At 44.5% G+C, this 22,259-nt stretch overlaps 1 protein-coding gene across 4 annotated transcripts in view; it reads left to right on the top strand.

Moving 5' to 3' along the window:
• The window catches only part of ADAMTS17 (ADAM metallopeptidase with thrombospondin type 1 motif 17), a 343,562-nt gene that overhangs the window by 162,562 nt on the left and 158,741 nt on the right, over nt 1-22,259 (top strand). For all 4 annotated transcript variants that reach the window (XM_019460111.2, XM_019460109.2, XM_019460110.2 and 1 more), the window contains exons 9-10: nt 10,357-10,497; nt 12,712-12,862. In XM_019460111.2, the coding sequence (XP_019315656.2) occupies nt 10,357-10,497; nt 12,712-12,862 (292 nt within the window). The remainder of the gene's footprint in view (nt 1-10,356; nt 10,498-12,711; nt 12,863-22,259) is intronic.

The following is a 22,259-nucleotide window of genomic DNA, read 5'->3' as shown; positions in this document are numbered from 1 at the left end:
CTTTCCCCTCTCCCCCACCTCCCCATCCACCCTCAGTTTGTTCTCTGTATTCAAGAGTCTCTTATGGTTTGCCTCCCTCCCTCTCTGTTTGTAACTATTTTTCCCCCATTCCTTCCTCCATGGTCTTCTGTTAAAATTCTCAAGATCCACATATGAGTGAAAACATATGATATCTGTCCTTCTCTGACTAACTTATTTCACTTGGCATACATAATACGTTCCAGTTGAACTGGAAAACCTTTTAATAGTCATCTGGTTCAAGCCCCTCACTTCCCAGATGGGAAGACAGTCCTGATATGACTGGAACCTTGTCTTAGGTCCCCAAACTAATTAGGGCAAATCTTTAACACTAGCAATGACCTCTTTCTCCTTGGACCATCACTCTGTCCACCATGTTAAACTCTCTTAGTGTTTGCTTTGAAATGGCAGTGAAGAAGTCCTCAAATGATCATTTAGAAGAAAATGTCCTTAAGTTGAGCCAGTTTAACTACCTAGAAGCCCTCTAGAGCAGGTGTATTCAGTGTGCATGTATTAATAGCATTTCCATTTGACTTGGGACCAGTGTAAAGGTGCCCATGTGGTAACTAACAATATTTTACATTGTTTTGGAAGTCTGCCAAATTTCATAAGGCAAGAAAGGTATACGCATTGAAAGGGAAGAGTCAGAGTGGTTGTTATCTGCATGTTGTAAAAGACTCATCTGACAGGAGCGCCTGGGTGGCTCAGTCGGTTGAGTGTTCGACTTCAGCTCAGGTCATGATCTCACAGTGTGTGGGTTCAAGCCCCGCATCAGGCTCTGTGCTAACAGCTCAGAGCCTGGAGCCTGCTTCAGATTCTGTGTCTCCCTCTCTCTCTGTCCCTACCCCACTTGCACTCTGTCTCTGTCTCTCTCTCAAAAATAAAAAGCATTTAAAAAAAATTTTTTTAAAAAGAATCATCTGACAAGACTATTGCAAACAATAAGTGTTCATCATGGTGCAAATCACAAGACCAATATAGAATAATCTATGGCTTTCCTATACATAGGCAGATCAGTTACAGAAGAATGATAAGCAAACCTCATTCCACACATCTGCCAAAGATCTGGAATACCCAGGAATGATGCTAATAAGAAATGTAATACCTTTCTTTACAAAATAAAACTTTGCCAGAGGTCACTTAAGAAAGCCTGAAAAGATAAAGAGGTGCCTGTGTCCCAGGATGGCAAGACTCGAAACTTTAGTGATTCTAGTTCTCCCCAAATGAATTAGTTCATTGAGTGCAGTCCCAAACTGAAAGGCCTTTTGGGGAACTTAACAAGCCAAATGCATAATGGGAGTAAAGTTCTTAAAATATCTGAGATAATTCTGGAAACACACACACACACACACACACACACACAAAGAGGAAAGGAGAATTGGCTTATTAGTCTGTTTACCTTGTCATAGGTAAAGTTTCTGTTTTCTTCTAAATGTTTATTTATTTATTTATTTTGGGAAAGAGAGAGCTCAAGCAGGGTAGGGGCAGAAAGAGAGAGAGGGAGAGAGAGAATCCTGAGCAGGCTCTACACTGTCAGTGCAGAGCCCAATGTGGGGTTTCATCTCACCAACCGCGAGATCATGACCTGAGCCAAAATCAAGAGTCAGGGCTTAACTGGCCGAGCCACCCAGGCGCCACACAGATGGAATTTTTTCTTAACACTTACAGCCTTTCCATCCGAATCAATGCTGTCACTTCTAAGTAGTCACCTTGGGAGGGTACGTCCTTATTCTATCAATGTAGCTACCTTTCGGAGCATCTTTGGAATGTCTACCAGGAATCCACTTCAAATGCCCTTCTCCCCTTTTATAGAATATCTTCCCAGGTCAGAAACCCAACATACCTTTGTAGATTTTTTTTTTGTAAAATTTTTAAGCATCATTTGATTGAAGCGTATGGAAGCATTCTCCCTGGACGCACTCACAGAATGCTTTAAGCAGTGAGGGCCCTATGCACAGAAGGCTATGGATGTCCCAAGAAGGTGCCTCTCATTTGTTCATGTGTTCATGTTGGGGACCATCCCATCCTGGAGTCATCCTTGTGTTTATGAGGCAGAGGAAGGAGACCACAGGTAGCCTGTATTCTGGGTGCTTGGTGAGCTGTCATATGGACCTAGATGTCCACGTGCTGCTTTTGTTCTATAGCCATTTATTGAGCCCTGCCATGTGCCCAGCCCTGCCCTGAGACCTGGTGGAGCAGGGAAGGGTGGCCCATGTCACAGTGTAAGGACTATCTTTGTCATGGGTTGGGGAGGTGAGGGAAGGACCAGAAGCACGGGGGCTAGAGAGCCAGTAGGAGTTATCAGAGCCAGGAAACGGTTTTCACTAAGATGGCAATAGCTTCAGCCCTCCAGGCCTGTGTGCCTCAAGCCTTCACCAGCCCCAGGCTGCTGGATGCTCAGAGAAACAAGCAAGAGTGTGATTGGTGTGTGCTTTCAAACCTAGATCTGCTGCTGGGAGATGTAAAGAAACGGGAGGCTGTGCCATGGACCCCCATCTTCGTGCTCTTCCTACAAAGGGCAACGAGTGGTATAGACCAGTGGTCATCAGTGATTATCCTTCACAGGTGTCCTGGGGGGTGTCTGCAGTCTTGGACAGGATGACTGCCTCCCAAGAGCAGTTGGGCTTCTGGGGCTCCCACAAAGCTGCTCTTCAGGGGCCTTACTCCAGTCCCTGCACCACATCTGCCAAGACAGACCTGTTCTATTCAGTTAGCTCACTGCAAAAGAAAAATGGAATTTTTTTTAAGTTTATTTATTTTATTTTGAAAGAGACAGAGACAGCACAAGTGGGGTAGGGGCAGAGAGAGAGGGAGGCAGAGAGAGAATCCCAAGCAGACTCCACACTGCCAGCACAGATTCCAATGCGGAGCTCGAACCCACGAAGCTGTGAGATCATGACCTGAGTGGAAACCAGGAGTCAGATGCTCAACCAACTGAACCACCCAGGCGCAGCAAAAAATGGAATTTAAAGGCATTTGACAGAGTAGCACCTTTTCCGTTCACCATGAGCCCACCTTCCCTTTGGTGTGGCATCTCCCCACCTCCCTCATTAACTCTGTGGCTCTCTGAGGGCACCGGGTTTGCAGTTTGGGGACTGTAGCCTTCTTCCCTCAAGCGTGTGTGTGTGTGTTCGTTCCCACGTATGCCTCACTTCCAGTCCTTTAGAATACAGACTCCACGAAGGCAGGGGTCTAGCCTCTGCCAGACTTCTATTTGTAGAAGATACCTGATGAATATTTGTTGAATGAATGAACAAATAAATGAGTGGCATTAAGATTTTGTCCCTGTTTAGTCGTAGATGAGGAATTGGAGGTGCACAGTTGCTGGAATCCTCATCCAAGTCTGTGCGACTCCAAAGCCAGGACCCTCAAATATAGCACTTGCTTCTGCATGATGAGAATGGGGTTTCATATCATCTCTTTCTTTTTTCCTTTTTCTTTTTTCTTTAAGGTATGTTATCATTGAAAACTTCACCTTGTTAGCAGATTCTTTCAGAATTCATTTTATTTCAAAAGCCTTTAACAGGAATTATGAGATGACCACTATCCTGAAACAGACATGCTCACAATCAGACTTTCATTTTGACAGTTCTTGAGAGAAATCCAAATCTTGATACCCTTTACTGGATGTGTATGTTTTTTGGCGTGTCTACACTTACATCATCTACTAGGGTTGAATTGAAGTCTACTCATAAACTATATACTTGCAACAGAAATTTTTTTCTACATAGGTTTTTTTTTATTGTTTTAAATTTTAACTAAATTAGTTTAATTACTTTAAATTAGTTAACATACACTGTTATGTAAGACTCAGGTGTACAATGTAGTGATTCAGCAATACTGTCCCTTACTCAGCATTCATCATGATCAATGTGCTCTTAATCCCCTTCACCTGTTTCACACATTTCCCCCCACCCCACCTCTCTAGTAACAGTTTGTCCTCTAGGGTTGAGTCTGTTTCTTGGTTTCTCTCTCTCTCTCTCTCTCTCTCTTTCCCTTTGTTCATTTGTTTTCTTTCTTAAATTCCACATACGAGGGAAATCATATGGTATTTGTCTTTCTCTGACTAATTTCACGTACCATTATACTCCCTAGCTCCATCCATGTTGCCGCAAATGGCAAGTTCTCATTCTTTTTATGGCTGAGTAATATTCTATTCTATATATATACACCACATCTTCTTTATCCATTCATCTGTTGATGGGCACTCGTACTGCTTCCGTAATTTGATTATTGTCGATAATGCTACTATGAACATAGAGGTGCATGTATCCCTTTGAATTAGTATCATCTCTTTGTTTACATATGTTCATTAAACTATCAGAAAATTGGAAGCCAGCTTCTCTGTGTGCAACGTGTCCAAGCAGAAGGGAGTCTATGGGGGAAGGTGCCGGAAGGGGAGAAGCCTCATCATCGAGAGCCACCGTGCCTGCTGTGGTCTACCTGGCCTGGAAAGATAGTCTCAGAAAAAAGAGTCTGGCCTGGTGTGTGACCTGAAGCATGTCACCCTAGTTTTACAGCCCCAAAGGGGCTCATCAAGAATGAAGGAAGTGGGGCGCCTGGGTGGCTCAGTCGGTTGAGCGTCCGGCTTCGGCTCAGGTCATGATCTAGCAGTCTGTGAGTTCGAGCCCCGCATCGGGCTCTGTGCTGATAGCTCAGAGCCTGGAGCCTGCTTCAGATTCTGTGTCCCCTTCTCTCTCTGCCCCTCCCCCACTCATGCTCTGTCTCTCTGTCTCAGAAATAAATAAACATTAAAACAAAATAATAAAAACAAAAAAGAATGAAGGAAGTGTTTGCTTCATCTGGAGGGTATAAAGATACAAATGGAAATAGAAGTGAAGATACTCAGGCCAAATGATGGCCCAGTGATACTGCAACTGCTTGTACAGAGTGGATTCTTAAACAGGAATAAAAGGTGAAAATACTTATCAACATTACCTTTAAAAATTGCTTTCCGGAGGTGCGCCTCAGGCACCCGACACCAAGGCCGTCACACCTGATCTTCCTGCCCCTGTTGGAACCGGCAGCCATTTCTTCAAGCATCAGATAAAATTTAAACTTCATACCTTGTGCCCATGTTGCATGCAAATGTGTGTTGTGAAACACCATAATCACCCTCAGCGTCGTGCTGCATTCACAGAGAGCGGCCCGGAGACCTCCTGAGAGGAGGGCAGATACACAGAGCTGTCCCACTGTCTTAGGGGATGCACGGTCTTGCACATGCACACATACATGCACGCTCTTGCACACGCACATGTACACGCTCAGGGACCAGAGTGAGGGCCAGAATCACTCAGGTTATGCACGCCTTCTCTCTTTTCTTTTTCTCTCTTGACCTCTCTCTCAACACAGTCAATTGCATTTTTGTTCAATGAAAAGTTAGAGCCCGTTTGATGGGAATCTTCTGTACGGATAAACACACAATACACAAGCCCAGGCAGAAGGAGGAGACAGACCTGACTCATATACCTGACATCAAAATCCCTTATACATAAATTCAGGAACTTGAGTGTTTTCATTACTTTTGTGCTCTGGCGAGTGAAGAGAGACGGTGTATACTGCATGTGTCTTAACCATTGTCAGCCGCTGTGATATAATCCACTACAGCAAAGCACACTTAACACCAACGCTGTGCTGATCATTATTTACCCACTGGTGATCCAAACTTCATGGTGACTTAGGATCATTCTTACTGTGATGATCCTGTGTGTGTAGGAGGCAAAGCTGAGTCTGTAGAGACCCCAGATCTACTCTGCTGGTTGCATTGCTACTGAATCCCTGAAGGCTGATAGGCTCATTTCCTTGGACAAAAACAGAAACAAACAAAACCTCCTCCGGGGGGGGGGGGGGAGAGGATTTTGATGTTATTGTTGCCTACTTGTTTTGTTCCCTCTAAATCGGGTTATTGATGATCATGACAATTTAAGCTGGATAAATGAGTGCGACCTGTTACTCCTAGTGACTTTTAATACTTGCAAGTGACGTTTCTGAGTAGCTGAAGATTGAGGGCACAGTGTGGTTCTTGTCAAAGAAGTATTGACAGTCGAGAATTTTCCTTCCAGTATAAAGCTGATGTGTTAGTTGTTACTGTTAAGTAATACGAATTAATACAAATCTAACTACTATCTCCTAGAAACTGCCATGAGCCATCCCTATTACTGCAGCGGAGTGCTGCTTCAGTGAGCACTTACTGAAAATGGACTGTCAGTATGCCCACAGGGCTAACAGGGTTGGCCTGGGTTGGCCAGCAGCCCCTTCAGTGTGGAGGCTACGTCACGGGAGCCATTTCCCCAGGTTCCCTGTTTGGAGGGGAGGTGAGACCTCATTGTATACCTGTTGTCAAAATCCCAAAGCTTCTGAGAAACAGACTCAGAGCCAGGTAAAACCAACACTTTCAAGATGGCAGATATACCAAACCTAAAATACACAGCCGTCTCCATGGTTTTCAGGATTTGGGGTGAAGCTAGGAGGGGTGAAACATTGTAGGGATTCTCTTAGAACTCCCTGCATGGTACATATTGGATTTCCTAAAGCTAATACAGAAGCAACGTGTTACTTGTTTTAAGATAAAATCAACTCAAGGCCATTAAGTTGTGACTGTGTCTGATAAATCTCAGTCACATGTGACATGAGGCATGTCCGTGTCCTTAACCCCACTGTTACTTAGAGTCAGAATTACTGTGTTCGCTTAATGCTACTCCTTCTTGTTAAATATAATGTTGCCAGAAGTAATAGATGCCCTGGGACATAAACCTAAAACAACATACATTTCTCAGTCAAGTAATCCTGAATTTAATCTAAAAATAGCCTAAACAGTAGTTTATGTAAACCTCAAATATCAGGACTCCCAGCCCAATGCTAGTTCATCAAACTGTAAATTTATGAGGCACTTAGTTAGCATTTGAACATTTTAAACTAGATCAAGCATGATCTGTGTTAGAAACAGGCTCCAGAAATCCAAGAATCCCACTCTTGGCTGATCTTGCTGACTGGAACATTCCTTGGGGAAGTCCTTCTCTGGGGCTGGCTTAGTGAAACACTAACATAGCACACTGTGTAGGCATATGGTTATCGACGGCATAGTCAGCTTTTCTGAGCACTGTTTTAAACATAGTTTTGTCTCCTGAGAGACCAGGCCCTCTGGCCAGCAGAGTCTGGCAGTGTGAGCAAAGGAACCTCTTTCATTTTACGACCAACTTGACCACGAGAGAAAACTTAGAAGTGGTCACAGATGAAATATTCCTCCATAGGTGGTGAGGCCATTCTGCCAGGACTTGGATCTCCTCCCGTTGTGGTTTCCCAAACAACATCCTTGTTGTTTGAAAAAACCCATCTGGTGGCCACTCAGGGGATCCCAGCCCAGGATGATGGGAACCGGCTTATAAAAGTGCAAAGCTAGAAGAAAAACTGACTCACAGGTTGGTTCTCTGTAGGACTATATTCCCCAAGGGTGACAGCAGACCAGTTGCACCTGGTCTGTGCGCCGTGCTTACACCTTGTCATTGAAGATAGAACGGAGCCACTGTTTTCCTGAGACATTTTCTTTCTGGAACCTGTACACATTTAGCAGAGTTCACCGAAATCCATCAAAATTTTCAGAAGATCTGTTTATTTCGAAAACCCTATCTCTAGTTTCATTTAAAGATATCAGATAAAACCCTAAGACAAATTTAAGATGACTTTTAGCATCCTTTGCTAAAGGCACTTGAAAAACCAGCCACTTCCTTCAAAAGTTAACACAAAACAGGGACACCTGGGTGGCATGGTCGGTTAAGCGTCCGACTTCAGCTCAGGTCATGATCTCATGGTCCATGAGTTCAAGCCCCGTGTCAGGCTCTGTGCTGACCACTCAGAGCCTGGAGCCTGTTTCAGATTCTGTGTCTCCCTCTCTCTCTGCTCCTCCCCTGTTCATGCTCTGTCTCTCTCTGTCTCAAAAATAAATAAACGTTAAAAAAAAAAAAAAGTTAACACAAAACAAAGAGATGATAGGCAGATAGACAGATGGATAGCTGTAGATACCTATTGGCGTAGATAGATAACAAGCAGGGAAAAAAACTAAAAAGCTGAACAATGGTGCTAAAAAATAGGACTCATTTTATTCAGTGAAGTAACCAATAGAAACGTATCTAAATTACTCCTATTGGTCAGATTTATCTGACAATTTCTTGGCTCTTCATTTAACTTGAATTGGACGGATACCTGGTTTCTTGGCAAGAGGGCAAGACTGAATCTAGCCAGAGAAGGCTTTCATCATTCTGTTGAGCAAGACGCCATGGTGCTAGACTTAGTGCCCTCGTAATGGACATGGATTCTCTGATTTTTGTGGTGCTTTCTCCATTATTAAATAGCTAGTTTATTCAATAAATATTCACAGAGTGCCCACTCTGTGCCAGTCACTGGTAGAGACTCCACCAGGGATAGAAAACTGCCCTGGGGAGTTGGAAGCGCCTTTTGGGAAATGCAGAGGGAGAGGGCTGTTCAGGGTGACATCTAGGAGAGCAGTCTGGACCACGGGAAAACATGGCCACCAACACATGGGTCCATGGCACCACAGATAAGCTTTCTTCTGACAGGGTAGTAGTTGGTCAATTGACCAACTGACACCCCCCCACCAAAAAACAAGGTTCAAGTGGAGAAACGTAAAGAAATTATACTTAGGTGCCTTAAACATTTGGTTTAAGCTTAAGCCATGAAAATGTTAATTTTTTCACCAATATTGCAGTGGCGGTGAACGCTTTTTCTTAGAGGGTATGTGTCTGCTGATTGCCCTCGCACGTCACCTTCTTCACACAAACCACGAGTTATAATGAAATGAGTTCAAATTCCAGTTTCTTTTTCTTTTTTAGATTGGGTAGAATACAAAAGATCCTTGTGAAGCAGTCTGGACCAGATTTTTATGATATTTTTTCCCCTCATCTCTTACACTTGTCTTGCCCACATCCAATTTGGCAGTGGGCTATTTTTAGCGAGCTAAGTTAGTTTTCATGAAAACAACTACTCTTGTTCTCGTGTTTCATGTATTAATTGAAATAGCAAGTATTACTGACATAAATAGGCTTAAGAATAAATGCAGTTAAGTCTTGATAAGCGTTCCCTTAACTCACAGGAGCAGATATGTGGGTGATCAGAGACTGCCCTGCCAGTCTGAGGATTCAGGAGCACGAGTGCCAGGTGGTGTGTTTTCCAAGGACTAGGATAGCTTTGGCTAATCCAGCTCCCCATGGTATTGGTGAAGGGAGTGTCTCCATTGGCAAGAGTATGGGAGTGGCTTGGAGGGTGTGCAGAGTAAGAATACAGGCAGGCCTCTGTCGACAGACCCCAGGATTAAGCAGCAAGCAGGGGGCATTGATGGAAGATGGTCAGAGATGTATGACGGAAACTGGAAAATGAGGCTCCAGAGAAGCCTTTAGAACCTCTTTTTATAATTATCTCTGTTTGTGTTGTCTCCTTGCCCAGGCAGGCAGTGATCTGGAGTCAGGGATGGCATTTTGTGCACTGTCGTGTCTTTGTAGTCCATTAGCTGGCACTTGGGAAACCTCTGGTAAATATTTTTGAATGAAAGGAAGTACATGTTTTCTCCATTGGGCTTGTTGGCAAAGGATGGGCGTCCTTCTGCACAGTGAATCTCTGCCCTGGATATCACAGGTCAGCAAAGTGTGGGCCATCTGATCTTGTATGTTCTGTGCCTCAGGTTACCCCAGTGACAGCATGTGAGCAAACTAAGATCCTTGTTCAGCTTCTAGTGTGCGGTCAGCCACATATATCTAGACAGGCATCCTGGTGTCTATTAGGTACAACTGGGCATGGAGGCCACAGGTATGATGTTGGTGGACCCAGGTATAATGATGTGAAAGACAGAAAAGCCACATTTTCCACTGATTTGAAGGTTTACACCCATGATATTATTATATAAGTCAAAGTCATGGGTGGTTCCCACTAGACCTTCCCATAATGACTTCTCCATAGGACAGCAATACACTTAGATCATTAACATTGGTCTATTATAGTGTCACAAATAAGAGTAACCATCAGAAGTTTACAGTGTAAGAACGATAATATCACAGCATTGATGTAATTTTTCATTTATTCATTTACTTAGCAAATGCTCCTTGTGTCTGCTCTGTCTTCGTTCATTAAGTAAGGAAGTCATCGCTCAATGTCTCTATAAGCTCGTGGTTGCTGGTCTGCTTTGTTGAGAATAGTGTACTGGGTGTCAGCCTGTGTCACTCTTTGTGTTTCAGACCTGATTTAAGTTAGCATGGTATGCTGGAACCTGGAACTGCAGATGAAAGCCTATAGCATAAGCGTCCCTCTCTCCTTTTCCTTTTCCTCGGGCAGCTTGGGAATGAACCATGATGATGACCACTCATCCTGCGCTGGCAGATCCCACATCATGTCAGGAGAGTGGGTAAAAGGCCGGAACCCCAGTGACCTCTCTTGGTCATCCTGCAGCCGAGATGACCTGGAAAACTTCCTCAAGTAAGTCCTTGAATCATTCCGTACAAGCACTATAATAGAAGATATTTCTGGGACATGTGGGTGGCTCAGTCAGTTAAGCGTCCGACTCTTGATTTCACGGTTGTGAAAATGGTCTCACGGTTGAGAGCCCCGCATCAGGCTCCGCCCCCACTCTCAAAAAAAAAAAAAAAAAGTAATAAAAAATATAAAAAAATGTTTCTAAACAAGTGCTTCCAGAAGACATAATAATAATTGAGGTCTTAGCAAGTGTGGGAAAGAGAAATGAATCGCTTAGAACTCTGATCTGGCCTAAAGAGGAGGTCAGCGCAGAGTCTCCTATATCTGGCCAAAACTTCCTCTCACATGTGCATATGCCAGGATGCTGGGCACCCAGCTGCTACTCGTAAATGCATTATTGATTGACAGAATATCAGCACAGTGACCAGGACTTGAAAAGAACCCCATTTCGTTTCTCTGCAGTACTTTGACTCTGAGTGGATACCACCATAGCAGTGTCCTTGGGTGCTACAGAAAAAGTCACTTCCTTAACGCTCAGCCTGCTTCCCTTGATAGGGGGCACACTTGCTGGGGAGCAGGGCTTGCTCACCTCCCCCCTCCCATGTAAGGATGGGCTGTGTTTATCTCGCTGCCACCTTCTTTCCAGAATATATCTGCATCATTCCACTTGCAGATTGCTACAGAAGAGCTGGCCGTCTGATTTCAGACCTTTGTCAAACAAAGTCTTTGCTCAGGTACCATAAGGATCCCTTAGTGTCAAGACCTCAGGGATAAACTTACAGATTGACGGGTAGACCCCGATCACTTCCGTGCTTAGTTGTATTCGTCCGTCCACCACATGGAGATGGAAGGAACTGAGTCTTACCTGCGTACGGAGCTTTGTGGTTCAGTAACACATTAAAGTACCCTCCGTGAATTCGGGATGCAGAAGCCGGGCATCACTCTGCCTTCTGTCCCTATCCTGGGTCTTCTTTCATGATATTTCCTGTGGGTGGAGAAATTATGTGCTACACAAGGCTTAAAAACGGATTCATTAGTTTTAATAGCGTCTATTTCTTCCTGAGTACTTGTTATCACAGAATCTCCATGAAATGTTGTTGTAAGCCTCTTGACATTGTTTCATTTTCCCCAGAAGGGTCAGTGAAACAAGGCAGGATATTTTCATTTGCTTATATGCACATTGCTGGTCCCATTGCCTTTCTTAAAGTGTTGTGTGTGTGTGAGCCCCGGGGAGGTGGCCAGCGTCGGCCTGTGTATACTTGCGTGCAACTCTCTTCTTCGAGAATCTTGGGGTGAGGCTGGGTTTCCTTTCTACTACCATCTGCCTTGCTTTTGGGAATTGAAAAGCAAAAGCATTCAAATATTCAACCTCCTAAGGGAGCCACAGGCTCTTAGCCCCCAGTTCAGTTTTTCAGAGTTGTTCTCAACATCTGTGAATGTTTCCATCGCGGTAGAAATCCTGACCTCCTTTGCAAATCATGCCTCCAGCCAGTTTTTACTGAGGGCAGAATGTGTGCTCAGGTAGGACACCTAGACCAGTCAGCTTCCATGGCCTGACACAGGCTCTCCAAGAGAGTCTGCAGAGTTGGAAATAAGCACTTTGTTTTTTATTCAAAATAAAGCAAAAATGACCCTAGCTTCTATTTTTTTCTTTATTCATGATAATTTTGCTCAAAAACGTATTCTTTTGTTTTAATGTTTATTTATTTAAGGGAAAGATAGGAAGCAGGAGAGGGGTAGAGAGAGAGGGGGAGAGAGAGAATCCCAAGCAGACACCACAGCTGTCATCACAGAGCCGTACGCGGAGCTCAAACCCACGAACTGTGAGATCATGACCTGAGCCAAAACCAAGAGGCCAAAACCATGAGTTGGATACTTAACCAACTGAGCCACCCAGGCACCCCTCAAAGATGTATTCTAAGAAAATACTGTGGGAATCGATTTCAGAAATAGATTTTCACCCAAGAAAGCTCAAACTTGAGAAAAGTACGTTAGCCTCACGGGGTATTATTCCCAGGCCCTTTCCTAGTTGCTAAGCCCTCATTGTCTTCTTAGTAAAGATCTGCATTTGGCCAGGTAGAAAAAGAGTCCAGTGCCTGGGTCATCTTCCCATACATAATTCAGAGATGCGTCCTTCTCCCCTTCTCTTGAGTGACAAATCAAAACAAAAACCTGGGAAGTAGCCTTATAAGTCAACTTGCCCCTTGGCTGTTTCAGGTCGAAAGTCAGCACCTGTTTGCTGGTCACAGACCCCAGGAGCCAGCATGCAGTGCGTCTCCCTCACAAGCTGCCAGGCATGCACTACAGTGCCAACGAGCAATGCCAGATCCTGTTTGGCACCAATGCCACCTTCTGCAGAAACATGGAGGTAAGCAGCCGCGGGAGGACCGGCTTGGGATGGAGCGTCTGGCTTCTGTTGGAGGACACAGGTATCCATACTCCACACACACACGTGCACACGTATATGCACCCACCTGTTCGCTTACCCTGACGCGTGTTTACGTACGCCCTTGAGGGCATTTGCATAGGTGTACCTGTAGAGAGCTACACGTGCGCACATGCACACATGCAGTTACATGCGTGCATAGACATACTTCCACACACAGGAAGCTTTTTTTTTTTTTAATTTTTTTTAAGTTGATTGATTCTGAGAGAGGGAAAGAGCGAGCAGGGGAGTGGCAAAGAGAGAGGGAGAGAGAGAATCCCAAGCGGGCTCCGCATTGTCAGTGCAGAGCTCACACAGGGCTCGAACTCACAAACCGTGAGATCATGACCTGAGCCAAAGTCGGAAGCTCGACCGACGGAGCCACCAAGGCGCCCCTGTCCTAAGGCTTCTAAACGCGTGTGAGCCCGATGAGCCGTCACCACAGGTTCCCTGGGTTGTTGTCCCCAGTGTACAGATGGTAACGCCAAGCCTCAGAGATTCAGCGGTCATTCGAAATGCCTTGGTTAGCAGGTAGTAGAGCAGGGATTTGACTCGGGTCTGTTCACCCCCAGAGCACACACTTTCCCCACCATGCTGTTGACAGCAGGCCGTGGCTTGGCCACTTTTGTGGGTGCGGGTGCCGGGGTAGAGGCGCCAGGACCTGGGGCAGCACGGTCTCCGTGCCGTGGACCAGGTGGAGGCCACAGCAACCTGCGTTGGCAGTTGGCTCAGGTCGAGGAGCAGAGCCTGTGCCATTCTGGAGCAGAAGGACAGAAGCAGAACTAGCTGGGGATGTGTGGGACTCAGGAGCCACCCAGTGGCAGTTGGCCTGAGGGAGGGCTCTCCAAGTGCTGGAGCTCAAGATGGTATCTGGTCCCAGGGAGGGAGGCTGGAGGGCTGGCCACGTTCCCCGAGCGAGACCCCAGCCCAGGGCAGGACCATCTCCAAGATGGACACACCAGGGACTGTGCCTCTAGAACGTGACCCTGGGGTCGCAGCCAGCAGAACGAGTCAGCCTGGACCACGGGAGTCAGGAGGCGGCCTCTTGAGAGCTTCCTGGCTATGTGGGAGTTGGTCTGGGAAATCAGGGTGGAGTCCCCAGTCCATCGTTTGGGGTGCAGAAACCCCCAAACCAGGCTAGCACCTCCTGCTAGCTGTTTCCCCAAAGGGCATTTGTGCCCAGCGTTGTCCTGCCCCATTGCCCTGTGGAGGTGCCAGCAAGGGTCCCGTCCAGGCTGAGTAATGGAGAGCTGAGTCCCACTTTACACCCCTGTGCCTTGTATCTTCTGCCCAGCAGCAGCAGGGTTGAAGGACGCCTCTCTGAGGAGATGCAGTGGGCCCCAGGACTCGATCATCCCCGGCTGTCTGCCCCTGGTGCCTGATGTGCTCACCATCAGCCTTGGCCATTAAGACTCTCCTTCACATACCATATGCCAGCCAGGAGGCACCCTGTTTACCCTTCCCAGCCTTCAGTCCTTTAAAGTACCTGCTGATGCAGAACCATCAGAAAGGGCGGTTTCAAAGGGTCCTCGGATGGTGTGGTGACAGCATGAAATCCATATGATTAAAACCCCAGGGGAGGACCCTGAGCATTCAGGAAGAGTAGAAACATCCTGGGCTCCTGGGGTGGAGAAGAGGGAAGTGCCCAGCTGAGTCATGGGACACAGAGCAGCCACTCTGCCCACCATGGAGTCTTCTCGGGGCTGGTGGGTTGTTGCGGGCCAGGCTGTACTGGCCCTACCAGGGGCAGGATGGATGGGGAGTTACGGAGAGTGGGGCAGAGACTGCCTCCTCCCTGAGAGCTGCAGCCACGTTTGCCTTTTAGGAGCCAATTGCACACCAATTGAGCCAGGAGGGACAGGAGGAGGGAGGTGCCTATGCTAGGGGCTCATGATTTCCCAGGCAGAGAGAGTACATGGAGAGAGTGAATAGGAAGGGTCAGCTTCCCATGCACTGTCACATGAAACCCCGGCTGCGACCCTTGAGGCAGAGGCTTTGAACCCCATTTAACAGATGAGAAGACAGAGGCTAGGAGAGGTTAGGCAATGGGCTGAGATCACCCAGCCAGGAAGGAATGGGCTGCAGAGTGAGCCCAGGTGTGTCTATTACTGAAGGAGAAAAGGAAAGCTACATATAGTCATTCAAACACAGACCCCAAAGGGGAGGAAGGTGACCTGGTATTTTATTTTCCTCTGCTAGCATCATTTTGCTAGAAGACAGTGAAAATGTCAACAAGTAATGATCAGCTCAGCTGTGTCACTTTTTATTCTCCCTAGAAGCTCAAGATACAATTACATAAAGTGAAATCTTCTTATTTTGTAAGTTATAGGGAAGCTGAACATTTTATTCCTACACCTCACCAGGAACCACAAAATATGTTCTCGTCCTTGCCTTTTCCTGAGAGTTTCACCAGTACTAAAATATAAAATGGGCATTTTCCTCCCCCTGGTACCTAGCGGGAGCGATTCCTTAGGGGAATGAAAGAGCACCTCTTAGCACGGCTGACTTAGATGGCCAGTAGCCTCGGGGAAGCTGGTGGAAATTGTCCTGCTTGCGAGGCTAGGGTGCTTCCTTCATTGTGAATCTCACAGATGGCGGTAACTTCACACGGGAGAAAATGTCATACAAATGCACAGGAGGCAGTGTCGGAGAACAGAGAGACAGAAGGCCAGCTGGGAACCAAGAACTTTGGAAGTGCTGGCCCTAGGCCTGGGACACACCATATGACTCAAAGACAAACCAAGGCAGCACCCCGCTGTGGGATTCTAAGGCTTGTTTTATCATCAATTTCCTCGTGTTGTACCTTTACGGGTCCGTGTTTCAGTCGGTGTTCAGTCTAACAGGAGAGCGTATATACGTCGTATTATTCCTTTCTTGTTCCCGTGTAACACTGACTCTTTGATGCTGGTATGAGTCCTTCTTCTTCCTGGTCCTCATTTCCTTCTGCACTCCCCTTCCCCTACTCCATTCCGGTTGAATTGCCTTTCCACTCTTTCTTGAACCTGGAAGGCATGCTCCTAGCAAGGCCACTTTGCTTCATGCCAGCTGTTTCCTCTGCCTGGACACTCTTCTCCCACTTGTCCCCGTGACTAAGTCCCTCATCTTTTTTCTTTCTTTCTTTTTTTTTTTTTTTTTTTTGATTTTTTGATTTTGTTTTTTTCCAAGGTAACCTTCTCAAGGAGGCCTGCCCTGACCTGCTACTTAAAATTTCAACTGGGTAACCCTCCCCCATCCACTCTTAGAGCACCCAGGACTCCTGATTCCCTAAGGGAAAGCCCTGTATTCATAAACTTAACCCTCTTTAGGTTTATTTATTTTTGAGAGAGAGAGAGAGATCAGGGGACATGCAGAGAGCAGGGTGGGGAGGTGTGCTGACAGCAGAGAGTCCCATATGAGGCTTGAACTCACCAACTGCAAGATCATGACCTGAGCCAAAGTCGGACACTTAACTGGCTGAACCACCCAGGCACCCCCGTAAACATAGCATTTTCAATATGCTGTAGAATTCATTTGTTTGTCATGACTACTGATAATCTCCCTCTTCTGGATTATAAACCTTTCAAGGGCAGAAATTTTACTTTTGCTCCCCAGTGTTTTCCACCTACCTTGGTCAGTGCCTGGCACATAGTAGGTGCTCAGTAACTATGTTTTGATCTGGGATCCATCCATAACCCTAAACAGAAAATTTAAGTTCTTATGTGACTTTATCCAACCACTGATGACCCTGTGGGCAAGCTGAGTTGAGGAAAAACTGTTAGAGACCTCCCTGTATAATTATAATATATCGATTCTCTAAGCCTCAGTTCACCATCTGGTTCACCAGCGTACATGTAAGACTCTGTCACATATCTTGCAGAGGTCAATACAGATCTGTCCTGTGGCTTCCTCCCAGGGCAAGAAACTGTCCAAAGCAGCATGGCAGATCTGATAGTGACTGACTACAGGCTGGTTCCTAGTGACCACCTCTGTGTGTCTCTTTCTTTGTGTACTAGTGCCCTCATTGGTAAAAATCCAAGGCTCCTGGTGAGTTAATTGATACACATAAGGCGCTGAGGACTGGGTCTGTCACAATGCCAGCACCCAAAGTTTTGAGCTGATATGTATGTTATTATTACCTTTATGGATAACACTGATTCCCATCTGTTGGAGCACAGAACTAATCTGTCTGTGTACATCTCTTAGATCAGCATTTCTCTGTATTGAACTTCTGAGGGCCATGGAAAATTAAGCATTATGTAAAACCTGTACTCCTTTGGTAGCCAGAGACATCCAGAACCAATCAGAAAGGTCTTTTAATCCAGTGCCACACAGGTCTTTATAACCATTATTATTCTTTAATGCCCTTGAGGATGAAAGTGGATCTCACATTATAAAATGATCATGGTTGCAATGTTGCCTTTAAATCTCTTATCTTGACTTCTGCCTTTGGCCAAGGCAAAGTAAAAGGGACCAGATTTACCCTCCCACCTGAAGCAACTGAGAAATCCAATGAACTGTATGTAACAGTGATTTTTCATGACATTGCACATCAAGCAAGGAAGAATTATGATCCTTGAGAGATGTGAAGCACATAGTGAGCCCCCTAGTTGTCCTGGCTTACTGCCTGGGTGGTCTCCAGGCTGTGACACAGGGAGGGAGAACTGAGAAGAAGCAAGTCTTCTTGAGTTGAAGAAACAGAGCTGGGAGTACAAGTTGTTCACAGAGCAGAGTACCATAGAAGAGAGAGTTTTATAAAAAGAGAACCTCAGAAATCTGCACAAGATCTCCATCAATCTTCAGCTTAGTGCTCAGCAATGTATGTGTGAGAAAACTACCCAAGGCCAGGAAAAGAACCATCTGAAAATGTTAGAGGTACAACCTCTGGAGCTCACTTAAATGCGCATAAGGGTGTTGCATCAGTAGCATGGCAAAATTAGCCCTATACTGAATGCTGATCAGTGCCACCTATGTAAGTTTATAAGCAAAATCTGAAAAAATTAAACAGTTTCCAGGTGACCTAACCAAGTCCTAGAACAAAGCTCAAAAATATTTGTAGAAATACAAAACCATCCAGCACTCAGTAAAATAAAATTCACAATATCTAGCATCAAATAAAAAATTACTAGGCCTTCAAAGGAACAAAAAAATATATCCATAATGAGGAGAAAAATTAGTCAGAACTGACCAAGAGAGACACAGATGATAGCATTAACAGACCACAGGGCATTAAAATAGTAATTATCATCAGGTCCCAGGCTCAAGAAGGTAGCAGAAAGATTTAACACATTAAGTAGAGATATGGAAGATATAAAACAGATCCCAAGGAAACTTCTAGAAATGAAAACTACACTGTTGGAGATGAAAGAGATTCTGCATGAGGTTGCTGGGAAATGAGAGATTGTAGAAGAAATGATTGGTGAACTTGAGGACAAAGTGATTGAAACTATCCAAAATGAAACACAAGGAGAAAAAATTATGGACAAGAAAAAGAAGATGGCATCAGTGAGCTGTGGGTCTTTAAGTGGCCTAATACATATGCAGTTGACACCCCAAAAGGAGATGAGAGAGAACAAGGACAAAAATAATATTTGAAGAAACAATGGCTAAAAAAAATTCCAAACTTGGTGAAAATGATAATCCCACGTATCCAAGAAGCTCAGTGAACCCCAAGCACAAGAAACACAAAGAAATCCAGACCAGCACTTATCAAAATCCAACTGCTTAAAAGTAATGATAAAGAGAACGTCTTAAAAGTGCCAGAGGAAAAAAACGTTATGAACACATAAACAGAGGTAAAGAAGATAGTGTATTTCTCATTCAAAACAATGTAAGCAGAAAAGACGGGGAGCCGCATCTTTAAAGTGCTGAGAGAAGAGACACCTTGGTGGCTCTGTCGGTTAAGCAACCAACTCTTGGTTTTGGCCCAGGTCGTGATCTCACTGTTTCATGGGTTCAAGCCTCATATCGGGCTCTGTGCTGGCAGTGTGGAGACTGCTTGGGATTCTCTCCCTCTCCCTCTCTGCCCCCCCACTCACGCTCTCTCTGTCTCAAAATAAATAAACTTAAAAAATAAAATAATAAATAAAGTACTGAGGGCAAAGAAAAACCTGTCACATTAGAAATTTACACCCAGCAAAAATCTCTTTCAAAAATTAAGGTGAAATGGAGTCTTTTTATGATGCAAAAGCGGAAAAGCTGAAATGTTGCTGGCCAACCCATGTTAGAAGAAATGTTAAAGGAGGGACAGCTGAGTGGCTCAGTCAGTTAAGCATCCAACTTTGGCTCAGGTCATGACCTCCCAGTTTGTGGGTTTGAACCCTGCATTGGGCTCTGTGCTGACAGCTCAGAGCCTGGAGCCTGCTTCAGATTCTGTGTCTCCCTCCCTCTCTCTCTGCCCCTCCCCTGCTTGTGCTCTGTGTCTGTCTCTCTCAAAAATAAATGTAAAGAAAGAAATTAAAAAAAAAAAATAAAGGAAGTCTTTCAGGCAGAACAAAGGAATGAAGAACCCTGGAAGTAGTGACTATATGGGTGGATATATGATATATTTAAATATGTTCAAATGTCTTTAAAAAGGATCACTGATCATTTAAACAACTGTCTTACAAAAAAAAAAATAATAAGAATATAGTCATGGTACATATCCAGCATCCTAATCCCCAGAACCTGTGAGCTTTATCGTATATGACAAAAAAGTTAAAGATCTTGAGATGGGGACATTTCCTGGATTATCTGGGTGGCCTGATGTAATGAGAAGGGTCCTTACTAAGGGGGAAGCAGGAATCAGAATAGGCAGGAGGAGACATGATAGCCAAAATGAGAGGTGGGGGTCATGCAAGGAGAGGCCATAAACCAAGGAGAGCAAGGGAGCCTCTAGAAGCTGGAAGTTCAGAGAAACAAATTCTCCCCTTGGAGCCTCCAGATGGAACCAGCCCTGTTAAAACCTTTACTTAAGCCCAGTGAGACTGATTTTGGACTTCTAACCTCCAGAACCATACAATGAGACATTGGTGTTATTTTAAGCCACTGTGTTTATGGCAATGTTTTTTAGAGAAGAAGTTGGAAACACTAATAGCTTTGCCATAGGAAACCAATACAGTAATGCAGAGTTTATAACATATGTAAATGTAAAATGTGTGATATACACACAAAAGACCAGAATGGGAGCAAGTGGTCATATACTGTTGTAAGGTCTTTATGCTATGTATGAGGTGGAATAATTGCACATAAAGACAGACTGTGATAAGTTAAAGATATATAATACCAACTGTAAATCAACCAATGAATAACACAGCAAAAGTATAGCTAATAAGCCAACAAAGAAAACAAAATGTGAGCATATATCACTTATCCCTGTGACCCCTTAAGTATATTAGAACTGATTATGTAAAGGTGAATTATAAGTCCATAGACATTTATATTCCATTATGCTAAGAAGCTGTTGCAATTGACATTAGGGCCCATGACCTGTTCTATTTAGATGTGGGTCTCCTCGTAGCCCCGTGCTCATCCCATGTCTCCAGCTGTCGACTTCTTCACAATAATCACACCCATGACGTCATGACACGTCAGGTATCTCTGGTTATTTCAGAGGCAATTCTCAACAAAATTCTGTGTATCATGAGGCCCCCTTTAATAGGAAAAAAAAAAATTACTACTTACTAGATACCATGAAAAAGAAAGAAAAACACTCCAAGCCAGGAAGTTTAGAAGAATGAGTATCATAAAGCCATTAAAACTCCAGAACTCTGGGGGTGCCTGGCTGGCTCAATCGGTTAAGCATCTGACTTTAGCTCAGGTCATGATCTCACGGTTTGTGAGTACAAGCCGCACGTCGGGCTCTGTGCTGATAGCTAGAGCCTGGAACCTGCTTCGGATTCTGTGTCTCCCTCTCTCTGCTGCTCCCCCGCTCATACTCTGTCTCTCAAAAATAAATAAACATTCAAAAAAAAAAAAAAAAAACCCTCCAGAAATCTAAAGGAATCTCTCCCTTTACAAACTGCATTCATACATGGCAGTGGGAACGTTGTCCATGTTCTCAGGTCCTGGCTCCCTCAAAGACTTTAGATGGCAGGAAGTTCATTGGCAAGCCCCTCGGCTGGCATTCCTGTGCAGAGCAGTAGGGGGTTAGGTTGGAAAAGGACCTACACATCAACGAGACAAATAGGGTGTGTGTATCTTTTATCTTAGAAATTCCTAGAACTTTAAGCCTATCACACAAAAGAAAATAATAATGAAATGTAACAGAGGTTGGAAACTGCCAAGGGAATGAAACCATGAAACACATCAGTGCTGAGGAGTTGAACATTTTCTTTTTTGCTTTCTGGAATATGGACCCATAAAAATAAGAAGAGAAGGAACTGGAGAGATTATATTTTGAGGAAAATACTAACCCATGACTCCTGGTGGGAAGAGTTTTCATTTTGCTTCTGCCTTTTATGAGGAACAAAAGCTTATCCCTGGCAGAAGGTAGAGGCCTGTCGTCCCAAGAGGGCTGTGTTTCTCATGAACACATCTTTATTATCGTGTGGAAGCAGGGGTTCTGAACCAGGGTCTGCGAATAGATTTCAGAGGGTTTGTGAACAAGGATCATGAAACTTTACATATTTTGTTATCTTCAATCTGTAACTGAAACGACTACGGTTAAACCATGAACAACACAGATGTGAACTCTGTGAATCCACTTATGTATGGATTTTTTTTTTTTATAAATCCAGTACAGCACTACGAATGTACTTTCTCCTACGATTTTCTTAACGTGTTCTTTTACTTCCAGTAAATTTCCTGTAAGACTACAGTATGTAATACATGTAACATACAAAATATGTGGTAATCAACTATTTGTGTGGTTGGTAAGGACTCCAACAGTAAGCTGTTAGTAGTTCGAAAGCTATATGTGGATTTTTGTTGGTGTTGGGATCGGCATCCTTATGCCTGTGCTGTTCAGTGATCGGCTGTATTTCCTTCAACCGTGGATGTTGGCAGGAAGCCACAGCAGGGTTAGCAGTACCTGTGACTGTCTCGTGATTAGGACTCACAGATCTTTTCATATCGTGTGACAGTTGTAGCTGCTATCTCAAATTATCATTTACACTCACCACTACTTTATTTTTTATTACACCAATTTATACTTTTATTCCTTTATTAATTTATTTTTTAAATTTAAATCCAAGTGAGTTAACATACTGTGTAATAATGATTTCGGGAATAGGATTCAGTGATTCATCAGTTACACATAACACCCAGTGCTCATCCCAACAAGTGCCCTCCTTAATGCCAGTCAGCCGTTTAGCCCATCCCCCCCGCAAACACCCCACCAGCAACCCTCAGTTTGTTCTCTGTTATTTAAGAGTCTCTCGTGGTT

The sequence above is a fragment of the Panthera pardus genome, unplaced genomic scaffold (genome assembly GCF_024362965.1).
Source record: "Panthera pardus isolate Hobbes unplaced genomic scaffold, ASM2436296v1 HiC_scaffold_24, whole genome shotgun sequence".
Taxonomy (NCBI): domain Eukaryota; kingdom Metazoa; phylum Chordata; class Mammalia; order Carnivora; family Felidae; genus Panthera; species Panthera pardus.
Note: the sequence above shows the minus strand (reverse complement) of the source record. Positions and strands in the feature narration are given on the sequence as shown.